The sequence below is a fragment of the Hemiscyllium ocellatum genome, chromosome 13, assembly GCF_020745735.1.
Source record: "Hemiscyllium ocellatum isolate sHemOce1 chromosome 13, sHemOce1.pat.X.cur, whole genome shotgun sequence".
Classification (NCBI taxonomy): Eukaryota; Metazoa; Chordata; class Chondrichthyes; order Orectolobiformes; family Hemiscylliidae; genus Hemiscyllium; species Hemiscyllium ocellatum.
The window spans coordinates 68,931,192-68,954,678 of NC_083413.1; the positions used below are offsets into that span (position 1 = coordinate 68,931,192).

The window sequence follows — 23,487 nt, forward strand, 5'->3', positions numbered from 1 at the left end:
ACTTACAATTCAGTATCTCACCTGAGTTTTAGTAAATTCCTTTAGTATATTCCTATTGCTCTGCACAGTGTAGCACTGATATTGACTTTATAAACGCCTTACACACCGTCTAATACTCTTGGTCACCTGCAGAGACTTATATCTGACACTCCACTCACACTAGTTGTATGATCTTTTGACCATTTTGTCTTTGACTCTCTGAACCTGTGTGACCTGCACTTGACGAACGGACAGCACTTCGAAAGCTTGTGTGATTTCAAATAAACCTGTTGGACTATAATCTGGTATCATGTGACTTCTGACATTTCGACATGGACTGTTACAGTATCTGAGGAGTTATGAATGATGCTGAACATCGTGCAATCATTGCTGACCATCGCCACTTAATGTCTTTCTGATGGAGGAAAGGTCATTGATGAAGCAGCTGAAGATGGTTGGGCTTAGGACATCATCCTGAGGAGGCCCTGCAGAGATGTCCTGGAGCGTTGCATCCAAGTCTGCCCTAGTCCCATTCAAATCACTAAAGCTGCTGACCTGTGGCCGCTAAAAGCTGACTTTCAGTGGTTCCTGTGCAGATCACTCAGTAGGCTGCTCCACTAAAGATTCCATGAAGCAAGACCTAGCAAATGCACGTGCTAACCGTTGTACCTCTGACATGGTAGCAGAGTCCTGATAAGCCATATTAACCCTTCAGGCAAAGCACCGAACCAGATTCCAGTGCAAGTCTTGACCAACCTATTTCCCAACCCATGTCAAAAATGGGAGCAGGCCAGAGCCTGGTGGCCATAAGACATTGAGACTTGTTCAGTGAGTTTGATCTTGCTGCTGTCCCATGCAATAGTGATGGCAAGACCAAAATCAGCCCCTACACCAGTTGTTGAGGAGAGGTGCAACCAAGCCTGTTGTACATCTAAACAAACAAATTAAATTGGACTGCAAGCACCATAAAGTAAAATTAATCAGCTTAAAGGAGGTTATATCAGAAACAACAATGTAATTATGTATTTATGTAATGCCTTTTAACAATGAGCAAGAGGCTGAACGGTTATGCAGAGCAGGCAGGGAAGGTGGAGTTGAGGCCAAGGTAATTGTATCCAATGACAGAGCAGGTTCAAGGAGCTGAAACCCCTGCTCCTGTTCTCATGTCCTTCACAAAGTGACATAGCATCCCAGCTACTTTACAGTAACCAAATGAGACCAAAAAAGGACACGAATCCTAAAAGGCGATATTAGTGCAAGTGGACAAATGCTTGGTCAAAGGTGTTTGAAGGAGTTTCATAAAGAAGCTATAGTTATCTGGTTAAGAATAGCATTGTAGATTCTTGAGGTGTACACAAGTGATGTAGAAAAGATGAGATCTATCACAATTTCTCCATACAGGGTCATTTTCAATGATATTTTGAGTCAAGGGGCTTGTGCTCTACTGTCTGTTAATGGTGTTTAATTGCATGAAGGTGGTGGGCATAAAGTAGGTATTCACTGAGTCCTGATAAGAAAGAACAAAAAAGTTATTTTGGCAAGTGAACATGTCCCTACCTATGGCTAGAAGGTCCTGGTTCATGTCCCACTTGTGCCAGAGGTGTATTGCAATATATTTGAATAGATTAAATAAAAGTAATTATAAATAAGAGCAGTCTAAATGGAGATTCCGATTTGCAATCTCTGTAAGTATACCTTTAGGAAGAGTGTGCAAAGGTTGGTTACAATTCTATCCTTCACCACCTGGCCTTCTGTACTTCCTGCTGAAAATACCACCAATCTCGAGATTCTTTCTCACATTGTTCCAAAACTGTCCTTTCATTTGTCTTATAATATGCCACTTTGTTCTATTGCCTTATCTCACATTAATGTGATGGACTGGATTTATTTATTCAGTGCAATTTGATATTTTCATAAGATAATCTTAGAACCACCTTCCTTCACCGTTAACCAGCTTTAATTTTTTCAGTTCCCAAGCTTCAATTCCTGATGAAGAGCTTATGGTCAAAATGTCGATTTGCCTGCTCCTCAGATGCTGCCTGACCGGCTGTGCTTTTCCAGCACAATACTCTTTGAATCTGATCTCCAGCATCTGCAGTCCTCACTTTCTCCTCAAGTCTCTGCTGCTAAACATTAAATTGTCAGCTCTCTAACACACTGGCTCTCCAGCTTTATAACAGTGACTCTTCTGCCACACCTGTCTGACTGAGAGGAAAACTTAGCAAAACGTAACAACTTACAAACAGTGATAAGCTTCTGTTACGCATTTGCTTAACTGATACATCTGGTTGTTAAGTCATTCTCCCCTTGCCCAAGCAGGTCTGTACAATGTTAAAAAAAAACTGGGCCATCACATCACTGACTTCTCTGCACAAACTGCACATTTGATTTGCCCATTTCCGAAGGTAATGCCAACTAGCATTTGCCCCTTGTGGTGCCACTAGCTTAGAAAGCAAGACAGTAAGACTCTTCTCAATGCATTGCTAAAACCTGGAGAGCTGCCCTATGTAAAGCCCCGATGCCAAGCTGTCCAGGTGTAGCTCTGAACATTAGGTGTGCCGAATGATTTATATCGGACTAGCCAAGTGTTTCAAGAAGAGATAATACTATGGAAAAGAAAATTTGATCTTTGTTAGATACATTTAGTGAGAAAACTTAATAGTTTTTTTCATATACTTGAATTCTAAAATCTCAAAATTGGATTCACAAATTTCTATTCACAATAGATTAATTGATATAATAGAAGTATTTTAGAAATTTGTTAAAATGACTATTTACAGTTGAAATATTAATTTGTAACATAAAGGTAATGATAAAGTTGAGCTTTGTAGTGAGTGTTTCCTTATCCTTATTTTTTTTAAAAGAAGCATATGTGCACTGGTGGTGTTAGAGAATTTTACTGAACTGCTTGTACTGCCGACTGGTGAGAAAATTAATCAGAGAAGATACCAGGCATGAATATCTACAAGGAGTGGATTAATCAAAATAAGCAATATAATTTTCATTTAATGAGCTGAGGAAGTCACAGTTCCTACAGTTTGCAGAGATTTTCTTTTTGGCATTTTGTTTTGCCTAAAGGAAATCCTGAACAGCAAGAATATGAGCAGGGAAGCAGAGTGAGGTAGGTGAAGAAACAAAGTAGTGGGTTCAAGTGAAAGGTCATCAGTATGGTCTTTCTGAAACATAGAACAGCCTCAAGGGGTAGAATGGCCTACTCCAGTTCCTATTTCTTACCTAATAACAAACGTGAAGAGAAAGGACATTGCCAAAAACAAAAGCAGAAAAATGCAGGCAAGGAAATACATGCTTCAACTGTTCTGATACAGAATGGAAATACAAAGTGTTAAGTCAGTCATTTCTCACTGCGGTCTGCCCTTCTTTATGTTAACATTTTTTTTAAAAAAAGGAAGAGATCATGTTCTTTTATGAACAATTTAAATCTGTGTTACTTTTGCCCCGAGCCTGGATTTAAAGCTTGTGATTGACACAATTTTGGAGTCAAATCTTTATTTTAATAATTAATTACAGTTTCTCTAATGTAAAAGCAGCTTGTTAGTACAGACTGCATACAGAAAGCTTTGTACCATGGGAGGAAACATTTGACTTTTCCACACTCCATACCCGCGTCAGTATACTGAATATATTTATTAAAAAGGAAAAGGTCCTGTCTTTACAACTGAGGTTGAAAATTACTCTTAGAGAGCAGCAATAGTTTTGACGCAGTCTTGCTTTTGTGTAAATGGACCACGTCCCTCAGTGTGAGCAGATTGGCCATGAAGGAGACGCCTGTGGATTTTGAGCTGACATTTGGGCTGTCTGAGAGAATGGATTGTACTTGGTGTTTTAAATGAGGGTGAATTTGTAGGCCATTACTCGTTGTCATGTGCACTATATGTCTGGCAGGTGAAGCCAGTATGATGTTGATTCAACGCCTATTATTATGTCTGGAAATCACACTGGGACAATTTTCTTGTGTTCACAAATTGCCATAATGTGTGGTTACTGCAGGGACATTGGAAGGCAGCAGGTTAATTAGACGGACTAAAGAAAACTTGTTTCTCTGTAATTTTTGAGAAAATTTCTAGCTCAGGTTGAGGTTCAGGTTGTAAGTTTGCTTGCTGAGCTGGAAGGTTTGTTCTCAGCTGTTTTGTCACCATGCTGGGTAACATCATCAGTGAGCCTCCGGTGAAGTGCTGGTGTTCTGTCCTGTTTTCTATTTATGTGTCTGTTAAGGTGGGTGATCTGCACTTCACCGGAGGCTCACTGATGAAGTTACGTAGCTTGGTGATGAAACGTCTGAGAACAAACCTACCAGCTCAGTAAGCAAACTTACAACCTTGTTTCTCTATCTCAATCTATAAATCAAACTAAAGTGTCATATTGTATTATCTTATTGAATTATCATGAGTTTTTATTTTTGAGTCTGTGATTGTTCTATCAGACTTTGGATTGTTACTTTGAACATTCAGCTCCTTGATGGGGATTGAACTTGGTAGCTTTAACTCTGCTTCTCCAAGCCATGACCAAATTGCAGAGAGAGTTGATAGTGACAGTTAGGAATGTTTGTCAATCTGCTGGGTATAATATCATTAACATCTAAACTGTGGCACTTACTCAAAATACCCAAAGCATAGAGAGGATGATATCCCAAGTTGTTTCCAAATGTTTAACTCTCATGTCTGGAAAACGATGCACAATGTGATGCTGAGAAGATTTGAGAACATCATTCTCATTTCTATGCAGTTGCAGAAACACAACAACAACAACTGATATTCATATAGTATCTTCAACATAAAGTATTCAGGAATTTAATGAAGCAAAGCTTTATATCAAGGCACGTAGATGATATGACAAGTGAAAAGTCACCCATGGGGGTTAAGAGGTTGTAAGGAGCAATGATATATAGAGAGTCCCAAGAGAGTTATGGAGGGAATTTCAGAGTGTAGGGTCTTGGCGGATGACTGCAGTGAAATCGGTGATGGAGCAATTAAAATCAAGCACCCTCAATGTATTGGATATCATGGGAGAGGGGGCTGCGAGGCCATGGACAGACCTGAAAACATGGATGAGCATTTTAACTGAGACTTTGTTTGACAGGGAGCTAACGCAAATCAGTGAACACAAGAGTGACAGACAAACAGAACACAGTGTAGGTAACAACAAGCTGAGTTTTTGGTGACTTCAAATTTATGGAGAGCAAAATGTGGGAGAGCAATCCGGAGGGCAGGAAACTTCAAATCTGGAGGCAACAAAGATAAGAGTGAGGGTTTCAGCTGCAGGTGCGCTGAGGCAAGGCCAGGGTGCTGGGTGCTGTTGTGAAGTTAGAACATAGAACATTACAGCGCAGTACAGGCCCTTCAGCCCTCGATGTTGCGCTGACCTGTCATACCAATCTGAAGCCCATCTAACCTACACTATTCCATGTACAATCATATGCTTGTCCAATGACAACTTAAATGTACTTAAAGTTGGCAAATCTACTACTGTTACAGGCAAAGCATTCCATACCCTTACTAATCTCTGAGTAAAGAAACTACCTCTGACATCTGTCCTATATCTATCACCCCTCAATTTAAAGCTATGCCCTCTCGTGTTTGCCATCCCCATACTTGGAAACAGGCTCTTCCTGTCCACCCTATCTAACCCTCTGATTATCTTATGTCTCTATTAAGTCACCTTTCAACCTTCTTCTCTCTAACAAAAACAGCCTCAAGTCCCTCAGCCTTTTCTCGTAAGACATTTCTTCCATACCAGGCAACATCCTAGTAAATTTCCTCTGCACCCTTTCCAAAGCTTCCACATCCTTCTTATAATGCGGTGACCGGAACTGTACACAATACTCCAACTGCAGCCGCACTAGAGTTTTGTACAGCTGTAGCATAACCTCATGGTTCTGGAACTTGATCCCTCTATTAATAAAAGCTAAAACACTGTATGCCTTCTTAACAACCCTGTCAACCTGGGTGGCAACTTTCAGGGATCTGTGTACATGGACACCAAGATCTCTCTACTCATCTACACTACTAAGAATCTTACCATTAGCCCAGTACTTTGCATTCTGGTTACTCCAACCAAAGTGAATCACCTCACACTTGTCCACATTAAACTCCATTTGCCACCTTTCAGCCCAGCTCTGCAGCTTATCTATGTCTCTCTGTAACCTACCTTCATCACTATTTTCATCACATCCTTCGTCACTATCCACAACTCCACTGACCTTAGTGTGCTCTGCAAATTTACTAACCCACCCTTCTACGCCCTCATCCAGGTCATTTATAAAAATGACAAACAGCAGTGGACTCAACACCAACCTTTGCAGTACACCATTAGTAACTGGACTCCAGGATGAACATTTCCCATCAACCACCATCCTCTGTCTTCTTTCAGCTAGCCAATTACTGATCCAAACTGCTTTATCTCCCACAATCCCTTCCTCCACATTTTGAACAATAGCCCACTGTGGGGAACCTTATCAAACCTATGAAATCCATATACACCACATCAACCAGTTTACTTGTTTGGTCACCTTCTCAAAGAACTCAATAAGGTTTGTGAGGCATGACCTACCCTTCAGAAAACCATGCTGAATATCCCCAATCAAATTATTCTTTTCTAGATGATTATAAATCCTATCTCTTATAACCTATTCCAACACTTTACCAACAACTGAAGTAAGGCTCACTGGTCTATAATTACCAGGATTGTCTCGACTCCCTTCTTGAACAGGAGAACGACATTTGCTATCTTCCAGTCTTCTGGCACTATTCCTGTAGACAATGACGATTTAAAGATCAATGCCAAAGGCTCGGCAATCTCCTCCCTGGCTTCCCAGAGGATAAATCCCATCTGGCCCAGGGGACTTATCTATTTTCACACTCTGCAGGATTTCTAATACCTCTTCCTTGTGAACCTCAATCCCACCTAGTCTAGTAGCCTGTAGCTCAGTATTCTCCTTGACAATATTGTCGATTTTTAGAGTGAATGCTGTCAAAAAATATTCATTTAGAGCTTTCCCTATCTCCTCTGACTCCACACACAACTTCCCATACTATCCTTGATTGGCCCTAATCTTACTCTCGTCATTCTTTTATTCCTTAAATACCTATAGAAAGCCTTAGGGTTTACCCTGATCCTATCTGCCAACAACTTCTCATGTCTCCTCCTGGCTCTTCTGAGCTCTCTCTTTAGGTCTTTCCTGGCTACCTTGTAACCCTCAAGCGCCCTAACTGAGCGTTCACGTCTCATCCTAACATAAGCCGCCTTCTTCCTCTTGACCAGAGATTCCACTCCCTTCACGCACACTACAGCTTCCTCCCTGCCTGACAGGTACATATTTATCTAGGACACTCAGAAGCTTTTCCTTGGATAGGCTCCACATTTCTAATGTGCTCATCCTATGCTTCCTAAATCTTGCCTAATTGCATCGTAATTGCCTTTCCCCTAGCTGTAACTCTTGCCCAATGGTATACACCTATTTTTTTCTATCGCTAAAGTAAACATAACAGAATTGTGATCGCTATCACCAAAGTGCTCATCTACTTCCAAGTCTAACACCTAGCTGGGCTCATTATCCAGTACCAAATCTAATGTGGCTTCGCCCCTTGCTGGCCTGTCTACATACTGTGTCAGGCAGTCCCCTTACACACTCGACAAAAACTGACCCATCTGTAGTACTCGTACTATGGTGTTCCCAGTCAATATTTGGAAAGTTGAAGTCCGCCATGAGAAGTACCCACTCTCTGTCACTCCTATCGAGAATCATCTTTGCTATCCTTTCCTCTACATCTCTGGAACTATTTGGAGGCCTATAGAAAACTCCCAACAGGGTGACCTCTCCTTTCCTGTTTCTAACCTCAGCCCATACTACCGCAGTTGACGAGTCCCCAAACATCCTTTCTGCAACGGTAATACTGTCCTTGACCAACAATGCCACACTTCCCCCTCTTTTACCAACTTCTCTGTTCTGACTGAAATATCTAAATCCTGGAACCTGCAATAACCATTCCTGTCCCTGCTCTATCCATGTTTCCAAAATTGCCACAACATCGAAGTCCCAGGTACCAATCCATCCTGCAAGTTCATCAACCTTATTCCAGATGCTCCTGGCGTTGAAATAGACACACTTCAAACCAACTTCTTGCTTGCCGGTGCCATCTTGTGTCTCTGAAACTTGATTTCGGACCTCCCTACTCTCAACCTCTTCTATACTCAAACTACAGTTTTGGTTCCCATCCCCCTGCTGGATTACTTTAAACCCACCCCAATAGCCTTAGCGAGTTTCCCCCCCCCCAGGATATTGGTACCCCTCTGGTTCAGATGAAGACCATCCTGCTTTTAGAGGTCCCACCTACCCCGGAAAGAGCCCCAATTATCCAAGAATCCAAAACCCTCTCTCCTGCACCATCCCTGTAGCCACGTGTTCAACTCCACTCTCTCTGTATTCCTCGCGTCACTAGCACGTGGCACGGGCAACAAACCAAAGACAACAACTCTGTTTGTCCTAGCCCTAAGCTTCCATCCTAGCTCCCTGCATTTCTGCCTTAAGTCCCCATCTCTCTTCCTACCTATGTCGTGGGTGCCTATGTGGACCACGACTTGGGGCTGCTCCCCCTCCCCCTTAAGGATCCCAATAACACGATCAGAGACATCACGAACCCTGGCACCTGGGAGGCAACACACCAACCGTGAGTCTCTCTCGAGCCCACAGAACCTCTTATCTGTCCCCCTAACTATGGAGTCCCCAATGACTACTGCTCTGCTCCTCTTCCCCCTTCCCTTCTGAGCAGCAGGGACAGATTCCGTGCCAGAGACCTGTGCCCCACTGCTTTCCCCGGTAAGTCGTCCTCCCCGACAGTATCCAAACTGGTATACTTATCGTTGAGGGGAATGGCCACAGGGGATCCCTGCACTGCCTGCCGGTTCCCTTTCTGCCCCCTGACTGTAACCCATCTGCCTTTTTCTTGTACCTGAGGAGTGACTACCTCCCTGTAACTCCTCTCAATAACCCCCTCTGCCTCCCAAATGATCCAAAGTTCATCCAGCTCTAGCTCCAATTCCCTAACGCGGTTTTCGAGGAACTGGAGTTGGGTGCACTTCCCACAGATGTGGTCAGCAGGGACACTAGTGGTGACCCTTACCTTCCACATTCTGCAGGGGGAGCATTCAACTGCCCTAACCTCCATTCTCACTATTCTAAATTCCCAAAGAGACTGTTGAAAAACAAGGAATAAACCTTACCAATCTGGTGCACAGAACCTTTTTTTTGGTTAGAGGAGGAGGAGGAGGAGGATGGGTGGGAGACACTACCTGAGTAGTGTTTCGGGTAAGGCAGCCACACAAATATATGACTTCCCAGATGTCCTTCACTCCTCCCTCGCACCTCTTGGCAAATGGAGGCCCGACTCCTGAGGTAAGTCCCTTTTAATGCTGAAAACCTCACCCTTCCCGCAGCCCTCGCTTCACCACTCCTTCTTTCCTCACCGCTCTGGAAAAATGGACCTAGTTACTCTTGGTAATGGTGCAGGTATGTGGTCAGCAGCTCATCTTAGGGTCAAAGGTTCTATCGGCTTTATTTACCAAACATCATGTGGCCTGGACTGCCAGGAATGCTAGTGTCAGGCGCACTTTGCTTTTACACATTTTAAGAGTAGATAGTGCAAGCATACACAGAGCTTATGTACTATTAGACTGTGAGACATCAGGATTGTATGGTTTATTCATGTTTAAGCATGTACATGGGTGCATGTACCCATCTTAAAGATGGACATTACATGGGCTGCACAGGCAGCTGCAGTGCTGCCTATGGCTAAGGAACCAAGTATGCGGTGGTGCTAGTGATATCAAATTTGTAGCCAATAAGTTCCTTGTGAACTGTAATCGAATGTGTTAGCTGATTTATGCATATCGAGTTCTCACAGGCAGCAATAATCCTGGAATGTGTGATTAATTGAGACTGGTTGAATGAATGAGATCAGTTACATTTGTAGGTTGGAGAAGCTGGAGTTGCTCTCATCGAGACACACAGCACAGAAGAGGCTCTTCAGCCCCTCGACTCTGTGCTGACCTCTCTAAATGAATTCCCCTTCCCAGCACTTGGCCTACAGCCTTGAATATTATGACATTTTAAACATTCCTCAAAGAGAAGAGTGAGTAAGGTTTAGTCGAGATATTCAAAATCACAAGGGGTTTCAGCAAACTGGATTGAGAGGAACTGTTCCTATTGGCAGGAGGGTCAAAAATACTGATTTAAAGTGATTTGCAGAAGAACCAATGGCAATGCAAGTTGGAAAGCTTTCTCGGCAGTGATTGGTTGGATCTGGAATGTGGTGGAGGCAGGTTCAGTTCGGCCTTTTCAGTGGGAATTAGATAAGCATTAGAGAAGAAATAAATCACAGGGTTAAAGTGGACAGGGGCGCGGTGTGAGACAAACAGTGATACTCTTCCAGACAGCCAGCACAAACACAACGTTCTGAGCCACCATATGATTCTATGCATGTAAATAATATGACAGAAGGCCTATCGTTTTAATCAATCAGAATTGAAATCATGAAATGCTTAGAATCTAGTTCTGAGGTCATTCCCCCAGTACTGAACTATTTTAAGATGAATAAGTATGTAGTGGATTCTATTTCTTTTAAGCCATTTTTAGTTGATCATTTACAACCAAGAAGCTCCAAGGACTATAACTACTCAGTTCAGGGGAAAATGGAGGGCATTGCAATGTCTCCATGTGTTTTGTATAAAGCTGCACAGCCCCCTCCTCACAGAACCTATTGCCTGAATGGAGAAACACTCCAATGGTCATTCAGGTCATGCTGTTTGCTTCTTAGCACAGTGAGTGTTTATCTTCACTCTGACCCAGAATGTCTCTGTTATTGTGCCAACACACTGCTAGTATTTCCTGTAAAAATATACAACACACAGCAGAGCTTACACCAGATTATTGGCTACCAGAATTCTTAGCACATTCACTCAAGTGTTGGCCTTAATCACCTTACTTTGGTTCTTCTCGTGGCAATGAAGGCTTTTGAAGAAATCCTAGTCTAGTTCTTTCTAAATGATAAAGTCATACTGCAGACCCAATTAATCATGCACAGAATCGTCCAGTCAGCTTTGTGTTTGAGATGCATTGTGTGTCTTTTGAAAATAAAGTCCAGTATTTTATATGGGGCTAATACTTACTTGGCACAATTCTGCCCAATAACAGATCCTTGTTTCTCTTGGCTAGTGTTGAAAGATGGGTTTGATAACGGTGCAACTGATCTCATTACTTAAAATACATCCAGAATGTTCTTCGAGCCGAAGTCATGGATAATTGAATCTAATATTCTGTTTAGATTGTGATTTTTTTTTAAAAAGAGTCTTATATAGCCCATACTTGGCTGGTAGTTTCAGCTTCTGTGCTGTTTTTGACAGGGGAAACAATTGATTTCTCAAATGGATCACCGGTTTGCAAACTCTTATTCTCTGTGCAAAAAGTACATGTTGGGCCGCTTTCCAATATAAATAAGGTGATTTGCAGTACTGGTTGCCAAGATAAACAATCACTTCTGTACAATATAAACGTGGTTTTAGTCAAGATTGGAATTTGAACTCTGACCTGCCAGTTGGGGGTCTGTTGAAGTTTGTAGCTGCCTGGGCCTCATCATCTGGTTCTAATATTCAACCTCAATCACCAGAAGCACCTTGATCACAAATCTCACTGTCCATCGACACGTTTGTTAAAGAGTGTGACAGATAACAAAGTCTCCTGGTTTTCAAATCATAAAACTAAGTACAGTTAGGTTGATAATATCTGGTATGGCAGTACTGTGAGAACCTATCATCTTTTTAGGAAGCCTGTATTTAAAGACTCCAGTATAATTAACTCAAAGGATCTGTACAGTCTCTTAGCTGACAGCAAATTTGAAGAGTTCTGTTCCAATTGGCACTGTGTCTAACTGTCATGTTGTCACTGCGCTGATCCCTAGCGTCTGACTTAAGACTGGAGAAAATTTGTGTCTTCCGAGCAGCGAGTCATGTAGAAAAAGCAACCCTGGAAAATCACTTCAAATTGATCCATAACGAAAGGACGAGATGCTTAGATTCAAACTTGTGAAAGGAATGAAGTCGGACTGATGTGCTGTGCCTGTTAAATGGGGCTCTTGAGTTGAACAGTGAAAGAGAAAAGAATAGTTTCAAAATGTTAGATGATGTAATGGGACGATTGCAGTTTATTTCTGAATGTGACCAAGGATATATTTTTTGTTTGATAGCACAGAATTTAAACATTGCTAGAAAGAGACAGGAATCCAAAGCCTTTTGTCATGTCCTCATCAGAACTAGGATGCAAGAAACAGATACATTAAAAAAGACACAAATTCGTCCAGTATGATAAAAGATGGTGATTGGTTAGACTGTCTTCGACATGGATTTACAGCAGGAGCAGTTAACTGTCAATCTTGGTTCTCAGACCAAGCAGATAGAGTTTGATTATTCATGGTTTTGCCTTGGGAATCACAGTCTGACTGGCTGCTCTGAGATTTAAGATTGACAGTTAACTGTTCTTGCTGTGTTTCCATGCCAACATTGGCTCAACTCATCGATCCCTCTCTGCTTATGCTGTAGAAATCGGTAGCCTCTTTATTTTCATGTCTGTTTCTTGCATCATAGACCTGATAATTGCTAGCTTTGACTTCTTGTCTCCATTTATTGATGGCAAAGGTACATTCTTTATGGCTTTATGGCTCTCACGTACAGTTGCTCACCTGCTCCTGCTTTGTTAGTTGTTCTGAATTCATATGTCCCACTCCTTAGAGTCGGGTACAAAATTCAAGGCTGACTCTGTAGTGCAGTACTGACGGAATGCTGCACTATTGTAGGCAATGGCTATTGGATCAGACAGTAAACCAAGAGGGAGGTACCTGTCCCTAGTTTTCTTGTCACTATTTACTCCTGAAATCAACAACACAAAAAACAGATTTTTTGAGTTATTGTATTGCTGCTTATGGGAGCTCACAGTGTACAAGTTGGTTACAGCATTTGACTTACAACACTTTATCATGAATTACACTTCCAAAATACTTCATTAGGTGCAAAACACGTTCAGACATTCTGACTCATGGAAGATAAATGCAGGTCCACCTCTCTTTGGGACATCAATATCCCTTTAAACTGGAATGATGGGACAGTTACAGAGAGAAAAGGAAGGAAAAGTTTTTGCACAACTCCAGATGCAGAACTGTGCCAGCTCTCACTAAATTATGTAGTAAGAGGTTATATTCTAAAGAGGGAACAGATTTGTGAAACTGACACATCCTCTTCAATACCTAATGAATATGTAAAAACAAAGCTAGTGCAAATAGAATGAGGGAAACTTGAGCTGATAGGAATCTTCTTTGAGAGCAGACCTTTTGTAAATGATACTCCATGATGTTCCAAATTCATTCCATCTACCTGTTATTTTTGTTGAATGTAAGATGTATTTTACTGAAATATTTTAGTTCTCGTGCTGAGTACTGACTGTAGATGAAAAAGCACATTTTTTGGTACATAAGTAGGTAATTAAATTAGGAATAAAAAGGCTTCAGTAAAGCAGTAATTCTAAGCATTTTTTACCTCTGGACTTGCAAGGTTTTCTCGAACATACTATGTGCACCACCTTCCTCTGCATTCCTGCGGCAGACTCTCCCAATGGCATTCCCTTGTGTTTCCCCGTCATAATTTTTTATCTTCAGCGAAGTGACTGAAAATACAGATGACAATGAAACAATTGGAAACCAACTGCAGTCTCTAAAAATACCAGCCAAGAATTCTCAAGAGAACCTAGACTACCTGAATATGTATAAAGAGCCACATTTTCCTCCTCCTGTGAAAAAGCACAACTTTTGGCAACATGTCTTTCGTTACCGTGACTCTCAACTCTAAGTTCTGGAATCCACTTCTAAACTTCTTGCACCTCTTAATCATTGCTGTTTGAACACTAGATTTTTGACTTTTGGCCACCTTTCATAATGTCCTGGAGTCAAATTTTCATCCAACTTTGTTCTTAAACACATCAGAATATTTTATTATGTTACAAACACTCAATGAATATGAATTATTGTTACTGCAGCAAAGTGTTCAGTTAGATTCACATCCTTTACTGCAAGGTGCCTAGGGCTACACTAAATTGTGTCACAGTGGAACCAATTGCTTGAGTAAGAAAAGGATATGAGTGTTGCTGGCAAGGTCAGTATTTGTTGCTTATTCCCAGTTGCCCTTGAAAAGGTTGTGGTGAGCCACCGCCTTAAGCTGCAGCTCATCTGGTGTTGGTACACTGACAGTGTTGTTAGGAAGGGAATTTCTGAAAGAACAGCAAAATAGTTCCAAATCAGGATTGTGCATGGCTTAGAGAGAACTTGAAAGTTAATGGACTTCCCATCTGTCTGTTGCACATCTAGTAGTGGATCTCGCAAGCTCAGAAGGTGCTGTCAAAGGAGGGTTGTTAATGCAATGCTGCTCATGTATTGTACAAATTGTGTTAGTGCTGAAGAGAGTGAATGTTAAGGTGGTGGAAGAGGTTTTGATAAAGCTGACTATTTTTATAGTGCAACAGTCTGCTTCTGAAATGTAGTCACTGTTGTAATCTAGGAAGAAGCTGCAGCCAACTTGAGCACAGGAAGCTCCTCCAGCAGCAGTGAAATAAAAGTAGCAGTTCATCAAGGAAGAAATTTTGCCTGAGACACTGGAAGCATTTTCCTCCCCCTCTTTAGACATGAGTCCCCTTTATGCCTGTTTTAGAGAACAGACTGAGTTGCGCTTTAACCTGTCATCTTGAAGAACATGAATGAGGGCAGTACAGCTCCGCATTACAATCCTTCTGCATTAGAGTGTTGACTTTTCTTGACACCTCCGCCAATATTCTTTCTCCAGCCAAAACAATTTGTGTGTGCAAACTAAATCTACAACTTTCAAAATAATAATGACCGCAAGGGCTAATCTAATCCATATAAACACATGGGAATATTTGAGAAATTTGATTTGTATATTTATGGGAACTGCAGTGATCAGGTAATGATGCTTAAGGTAGTTGAATGTCCCAAGTCCATGTTTGCTATTCTTTGTCAGGAATATCCTGGTTATTTTAAGTAGGTTGACACCTGTCTTTAGAGCAGACAAATACTCTTGCTTCTCTCAGCTTCTCTTTCAGGTAAATAATTTTAAAAAGAACCTATCATTTCTGCAAAAATTCATGTATGAGCTATCGATTAAGTGCCATGTAGACCTGGGTTTTCTGAATGTAGCCAATGCCACTGCGTTGGAGCAAAACAGTCTTGTAGATGGAGCTTCAAAGAGATTTTAAGGTCCTCAGATAAGATTCCAATTCGACTTATTAGATTTCTTTTCCTCTCACCAATTTGATGTGCAATTAACTTCGTGCTGCACTAGGAATCTATAATTTCATCTGTTCCAGACCAGACACAAAATGTACCTGCGAGAGTTACATCATGCCCTGTGACATTTCAGAATAAAGACGCCTGCTTTGCTTTCGATCGTTTTCTCAGTGAACAGAGTCAGTGCAGTATGTTCTGTCAATCTGTTATATGTACTAACATCAGCAAGCACAGAACATAGGTGATGTGTATGTGATATTAAAGTCATACAAATAGTTGTTAATAACCTTCAAGTCCTCTGTCTCAACAAGAACGCAATCCTTTTGGTGTATATTATTTGTGTTTACATACAGGGCCACACTCAGTCCATAGACTGGAAATGACATCTGACTCAGGAAATCATGTCCAACTCAATTGCCTGTTTCAAGCTTGAACAACAGTACCAACAGTTTTCCAGACCCCTATATCTGCCACATTTGTCTGCACACGAAGATATTTCCAGTGACATACTTTAAACAAATATATTTAACAAGGAACAAAACTGAAACGACTTGATCCACAAAGAAGAATCAGAAATTAGAATTAGAATCCCTTCAGTGTGGAAACAGGCCCTTCGACCCAACAAGTCCACACCGACCCTCCGAAGAGTTACCCACCCAGACCAATTCCCCTACCCTGTATTTTCCCCTGATTAATAACCTACACTATGAGCAATTTTGCATGACCATTTCACTTAACCTGCACATCTTTCGACTGTGGGAGGAAATTCACGCAGACGTGGGGAGAATGTCTGCGTGAAGTTTGCACAGTCGCCCGTGGCTGGAATCGAATCTAGGTCCCTGGCGCTGTAAGACAGTAGTGCTAACCACTGAGCCACTATAGTTAACTCTCAACTGACATTACACTTCAAAAGAAAAGCCAATCTGACCATTAACTAAATTTCAAGATTGAGAAACCAATTCACCATTATAGCCACACCAACACTTCAGACTGTAAATGCGTGGTCTGAAGGGCTGATATAAAACTCGGCATTCACAGCTGGATAATGAGCACAGGCACAAGCACAGGTGTTCAGCTTGTGTAAGGATATAAGACAAGTAAGCTAGCCAACATCAGTCCTATTTTAACCATCACACTTCAAGTATCAGAGGTATAAAACTAAAGGTGATAAAGAAAAGGACCTGAGTGGGAAATTCACAAGGACCCACCAATTTTGCACCACGATTAATCTCCAAGTGATCACAAGAGGTTCATTTTGACCAAGTTTGGAGATGATGGCTTTAAAGTCTTCATTAACTACAGCTATGCACAAGGTGAATACCTTGATGATAGTGGATAACTGTACATCATTACTAGATAATTTATTCTGACATACAGTGAGCAATACTTGGACTCTTTCCAGTTATTAATAAAAATAATAAAAATGCAGTTTAATATGGCACCTGCAATCTGTATGAGACATTCGGCATCATATACAAGAAAATGTAAAGGAATATGTTACAAGGTTTTTTTTAAAACAGTCAGCACATGGAATCTGTGATGCATGCATTTTTCATTCAGTTTGTTTTCTCTCCTGTATTAGGACCTCCGACAGCACCAGAAAATCCCATATCCACAACAAATGAGACCTCCATCATCTTGGAATGGAGCCCACCAAGGGACAGCGGTGGCAGGAATGACATTACTTACAATGTTCATTGCAAGAAGTGTGTAGGGGACAGTAGAAGGTGCAGCATCTGTGGTAGCGGTCTCCACTTCATCCCCCGCCAATTTGGATTAACATACACAAAAGTTCTTGTTACCAATTTGCTGCCTCATACTAATTATACCTTCAACATTGAAGCTTTGAATGGTGTTTCTGAGCTGAGCCCCAGGCCTAAGCAGTATGTCTCCATTAATGTCACCACCAGCCAAGCAGGTGAGTGGGTCTCTCTGCTGCTCATTGTGAAACATCTTCAGTTGGAACTGGGTTGTCCTAGAATTGCTTTGAAATGTGCCGTTTCTACAAATCGACTTTTGTCTGGGGCATTAATTATAGAAAAGATCTGGTTTTTGGCAAAGGAAATATTTTGGGCCTTTGCTTCAAAGAAAAGATCAAGTACAGTGATCAATTTTCAGTTATGTTGCATGATAGGAACATTTAAGTTAGAATGGGATTTTCCTTCATCATTTTAGATTGTGTCGTAGAAAAGCTTAGGGGAGAATTCCATCCAGCCCCCTTTTTTTAACCCTCTCTTTTCTCAAATATTACAATACTGGGTTTAAACTGAGCATTTTCAGCCCTCCAGAAAGGTGAAACGTTCTCTTCAGTTTAACTCCTGTCAATTTATATTATAAGTCTCAGCAATGTATGGGAAGAACTAAGACAGTGCTTATCATATTGCTTATGATCCCACACAGTTCCATTTTCCATTGGACATTTCACTACTTAACCTGAGTACCTGCTTGTGCGAGGTCAGCATGCTATCTAATGGTAGCCTTGATGATAAAGGTGACCTTTCTCTTTATACTACAGTATTGAGATGGGAATAGTGGCAAGTTGGACGAGTTAGAATCAAAGGCTAATTTTCTCCTTCTTTGCCCAGAGACAGTGAAACCTCGCACAGGCACTCTGACTGAAACTCAGCATGGACTAAAAGCCAAATTAGTATGATTGTTGTGAAAGCTGGTTTTACATTTAACAGGAATCCAATTCTGTCTCCCTCCCAATGTTCTGAAAACCGTGGTACTGATAGTGATACAGTTTTTTTTCCCTGCAATCTCACACTCTGTCTCTGGAGATGTGTGTATTTGGTTTGTAATTTGAGTTTGAGGCAGTCAATCTAATATGAACAATTTCATGGGTTACATTTTTTGCCACTGTGAAAATCAAGATCGATTTGACATTTTGTGAACTTGTGCCAAAGGGATTAGTCAGTACACACTTGAACAATCAGAGCCAAGCGATTGCACTGCTAATGATCCGCAACTCTAATCACTTTGCACAGTTGTAATTGCCTGTCTCTCAAAGCAATTCATTTGTAGATCCACTTGTGTGCTGTAAGAACAACGGCAAAGTGAAGTGCTTACTGCACGGTTGGAAAACACTATAAAACCATCTGGCCAGTTTTCTTTCAGCTACAGTGCATTTATTCGATTAATTTGGAGGCTCGAATGCCCGGCATATTCCCAGATGTACTTTGAGGGAGGAAGTGTGTCAGTCTTGGCTGGGTTTTCCAGGGAAAAGAGAGAGATTTACATGGAGGAATTCATTCAAGGTCATTCTTATTTCCAGTAGATTAACCTTGGCCCCATTGCTGCCTAGAGGGCTGATTATTTCACTTGATCAGGAATGTGGATGAGAGGGAAAGGAGGAGGATGTGATTCAAACAGCACATTTTAATCGAGGAAATGAGATTACTTTGAAGACAACGGGCTGATGATTGATAGGACGTTTAAACCAAAAATTAAAGGACACCTCAAACCAACAGGATCTGTTTAACCTTGAGCTTCAGTATAATAAACATCCAGTGTCTAATTAACAGTTAGATAGCATTGTTTTTTTCAAACCACATATTGGTTGGGCCCCTCCTTGCTGAGATCTCGGACTTGCCATTATAAGCTATGCCATTTGTTGACTTCCTGGATAGCAGAGCTTGCTAAATCTAGAGAGGCCTTAGATTCAATTTGTGGTCTGTGCTACATTAGCTAACACCAGCTACAGAGACTGTGATAGCTCCATACTCTCTCAAACCCTTGCATAGGGGAGGGGAAAATTAGCCTGATGATCTGTTTTCTGGCCTCCCTCTGCAATTAACAGTGAGAAAGGGGGAGTTGCCACTATTCTCATCTCAATACTGTATTAAAAAGAGAAAGGTCACCTTTATCATCAAGGCTACCATTAGGTAGCACGCTGACCACGCACAAGCAGAAGCTCACATGAGCATGCCACCTCACCCGAAAACGTCAGAACAGCAGCTGCCAGAAACAAAGACGGCACTGCCCATTTAGTCACACTGCAGGTTAGTTTGTAAACAATACCTGAACAGTCATCCAGGGTAGAGTTCTCCTTTAGCCTGCAGAAAGTAAGAGGGTCAGGAACAACAGTGGTGGAAATGCAACCTCAGATGCACAATTAGCCAACCTGTGATTCTATTTTACAGAGAAGTAAAACTACTAGTTTTAACCGTTTTAAAACTACCTTTCCTGCTAGATACATCCTGGCAGAGACAGTACAATCACAGCAGCGTGATATCACAGCACCATCTGCATATACATAGGTGGCCGTTTAGGCATTAGCAATACACACTCCAGAAGAGGAGAAATATAGGAATGAGGAGCTGAAGTAGTCCACTTCGCCTTAAGCCTGCTCTGCCGTTCAATTTGGTCATGGCTGATCCTCCAATTCAGTACCCTGTTCACAATTTCTCCCCATACTATATGATCTGAGAACTAAATTTATCTCCTTCTTGAAAACATTCAATGTTTTGGCCTTAACTGCTTTCAAAGGTAGGGGGATTTCCACAAACTCACCGCTCTCTGGGTGAAGACATTTCTCCTCATCTCAGTCCTAAATGGCCTATTCCATATATTTAGACAGTGACCCTGGGTTCTGGACTCCATGGTCATCAGGAAATGAGAGATGAATATTTTAATTATGGTGTAAATGATGATGTCACTCTGCCATCACCAGAAAGAACCCATGTAACTGAGACTCCAAGAGAAGCAGAAGAGAAACACTTTTTAGTAAAGAGCTATATTCAATACACTGTGTAGTGGAAATAGAGGTTGTATGGTGACAGAGATTGAGAGAGACTCACTCAAAGTTAAGGAGATGCTAGAAATGCAGAGATTTGTAATAGCCCCTAAGAACACAAAGCACAGGAGAACCCCCGATTGTATTAGATCCACAAAAGGAGAATGACACAGTTCATGAGGAAATATGGATTTAGCTGGAGTAATCCAAGGCATTCTTCATGACTATTCTTTCAAAGCAAGCACCACTGTTCACATGGGCAGGCCAGAAGAGAGGACAGAGTAGGGGGTAATATCATGAAAACAGGGAATTGGTTGAAACGTTGAAGGTGGTCCTGAAATTGGCCTAGGTTAAAGCTAAATCAGACATAGTCAGCCCACTGAGAGGCCTGCTACCTTCTTTAAAGGAGACCCTTCATTTTTGAGATGTTGCCGTAGAACCTAACAACAACAATTTCTTATCATTTAGTGATTGAATCATAGTGAAGCACCGGATCCTAATAGGAATTCCTCTTGCCCATGTGGTTGAATCAAATCAGGCAAATGAGTCTGAGATCCTGGTGGATTTTCAGGATTAGGTTTTGTGGCAAGCGTATTCTTGACAGCACCAAGGAGCTGTCTCCTGTGTTTGTCACCTTCCTTGTTTGGATGTTTAGGATTCTGAAGCTCCCAATGAACATGTAAGATAGATGAGGGTCGCTGCTGTGTTGTGAATTGTTTCACTTCCACTAGAGCATCATGTGGCATGTAACAGTATACTGCCTTATGCAAGTAGTGAGACATGACTAATGTTATCTGATCACAGGATCTTAAGGAATGGAACCAAAGACCGGTGCAATATTAAGTAAATGTGATTAATCTGGATCTGAGAGACAGGATAAACATTCCTTTGATTGATGCAGTGATATACAATATTAGCATGTTTCCAATATATTTTTTCATGTATTGGTTACCAAGGATATACATCATTTTACTAATGATCTGTCTGTCTATGTTCAAGTGAATGTGATTCTGAAGGAGAGGAGGAGTAAGGATAGCATCACTCTGGCCTGGCAGGGACCAGACCATGCTAACGGTGTCATTGTGGAGTATGAAGTTATCTACTATGAAAAGGTCAGTAGTGAAAATTTCATAGAACATGTGATTAATAATAACTACTTCCTAAAAGCAACCATGTGTGTTTTAGGAAAAAGGTACAAGCAGAATGGAGAATCATTGGTCAATCCACTCTACTGTTCAGTTCCCTGAATGGACCATGTTCGGTAGGGAGGCAATGAGTGAGACAAGACATTTCCCAAAGAGAAGCTAAAGTCATGGGAATGGATGTAAAGTATGGGTTTGATTCATGTTTTGACTCATGAAAGGATCAAAAAGCAAAAGCACAAAAACACACAAAAGCGGTTTATGAAAAATACAAATGTGAGGTGAGAAAGTCTTTTTCACACAGTGAGTAGTTTAGGTATTGTCTAGATGTGTGGTTGAGACAGGTTCAGTTGAGACATTCAAGAAGGTATTAGTTGATTATTTGGATAGAAATAAGGTCTAAGAGAATGGGGAAAGAACAGGATATTGGCAGTAGGTAATGTCGCTCATTTGAAGGTATAGTGCAGATATAATGGGCAGAATGACTGGTTCTGTAAGGCAACACTTCTGAGTGTGTTTCAGCTTGCAGCAGTTCTAATTGTGTGAAGGTTAGATGCAAATGTGAATGTAAGGAAAACAACAAATTGTTGGACATTGTTGAACAGAGAGTGAGAGGCTACCAGTGCATAGTAGGTAGCAGCATTTGACAATATATTTAATGACTTGGACTACTCAGGTGAGGTAATTGAACAGCACGGCATCTAAATCATTCAGTTTAGATTCCTGTGTCATATATTACGTGAGATACTGGATTTTGGGCTTGGTCAGTGTGTCTGAAGGCATTTAGTAATTAACTTGTAATTATTTCTTTTAAAAAAAAAGGTTGAAAAAGACAGTTCTTGGAGATTAATTGAAAATTATTTCCATTGAGAGAGTCTTTTTGAGTGAACCTATTAAACAGTTGTGCATTAAGCTTTCAGTTTAGAAAGTCAGAGATTGATTCTTTTTTTTTCTTTCGATGAGAATAAACATCCATAAATTTGAAAACCCATTGGGTCTTAGTTGTACAGTTCTGCAGAAGTCCAGGATGAAGCTAGATGCATGAAACTGTTACTCCTAATAATAAGAGATAATCTGAAACTGTTAAGAAATAGGCTACCTCAGTGTGTAAGCAGTTTTGATTAAAGGTTACAGACCAGATGTATTTGGTTTCAACCCTGAAAGTGTTATTTTAAGCTGAGAAAGTCTAAGCTCAGTTTTATGAAAGCACAAACAAGAGATTAGCAGACTCGCAAGACAGGAGTTGAAGCCACTGATAAATTAAATCTGAAAAATATGAAAGAGAAGAGAACATTTTCAGTATTAATGTGTTTGAATTTCACTACATGCTTTAAAATATTCAGTTTTGTGTTATATGCAAATATTTGGTTTATTCCATTCCATTTTTTTGTGGGCGGCACGGTGGCACAGTGGTTAGCACTGCTGCCTCACAGCGCCAGAGACCCGGGTTCAATTCCCGACTCAGGCGACTGACTGTGTGGAGTTTGCACGTTCTCCCCGTGTCTGCGTGGGTTTCCTCCGGGTGCTCCGGTTTCCTCCCACAGTCCAAAAATGTGCGGGTCAGGTGAATTGGCCATGCTAAATTGCCCGTAGTGTTAGGTAAGGGGTAAATGTAGGGGTATGGGTGGGTTGCGCTTCGGTGGGTCGGTGTGGACTTGTTGGGCCGAAGGGCCTGTTTCCACACTGTAAGTAATCTAATCTAATCTTTATTTCTTTTGTGCCATAAACTTGTGTTTTATTAGTAAAACCCAATCTTCAGCAAATTGTGCTTATATTTAAGAATGAGACCACCTTGTTAAAACCAAAATAAAGAAATGATTGATCAAGTCAGGTCTGGGATCTGACTTCTCTAGAAATGATATCATCTGATTTGAAAACAGATGAATATCTGCAGGAAATAACTTGGAAAACCTCCTGGGATTCAGTGGGCAGAAAGGCCTCCCTCTGTGCTGTATGTAGATGGAAGCATTATAAAGCTAAAGCTCAACTCTCTCACCCACAAAATCACTTCTTCCCAATTTTTGTTCCTTGACCGCGGAATAATGGATGTGATCCATGACCTATTTAGCATGCTGTTCTTCCTGCTGTTGTGACATTTATCTATCGTCTCATTAATGCACATGCAGAAATGTATGGGTGACTGCACACAAATATCAGCTGACAAAAATATGGCGGTTAATGTTTGGTAGAGCATATAATTATTAGAGAGCCTCGTGACAGAATAATGATGCAAGTTCAAAGAGTCGTTTCGACATTTGACATTGTCCAGGATGTTTGG

General features: G+C 41.1%; 1 protein-coding gene across 1 annotated transcript in view; it reads left to right on the plus strand.

The window, feature by feature from the left end:
• epha4b (eph receptor A4b) overlaps positions 1-23,487 on the plus strand; it is a 317,518-nt gene that overhangs the window by 187,439 nt on the left and 106,592 nt on the right. Inside the window, exons 4-5 of the mRNA XM_060834906.1 lie at positions 16,915-17,250; positions 21,067-21,179. Of these exons, the coding sequence (XP_060690889.1) occupies positions 16,915-17,250; positions 21,067-21,179 (449 nt within the window). The remainder of the gene's footprint in view (positions 1-16,914; positions 17,251-21,066; positions 21,180-23,487) is intronic.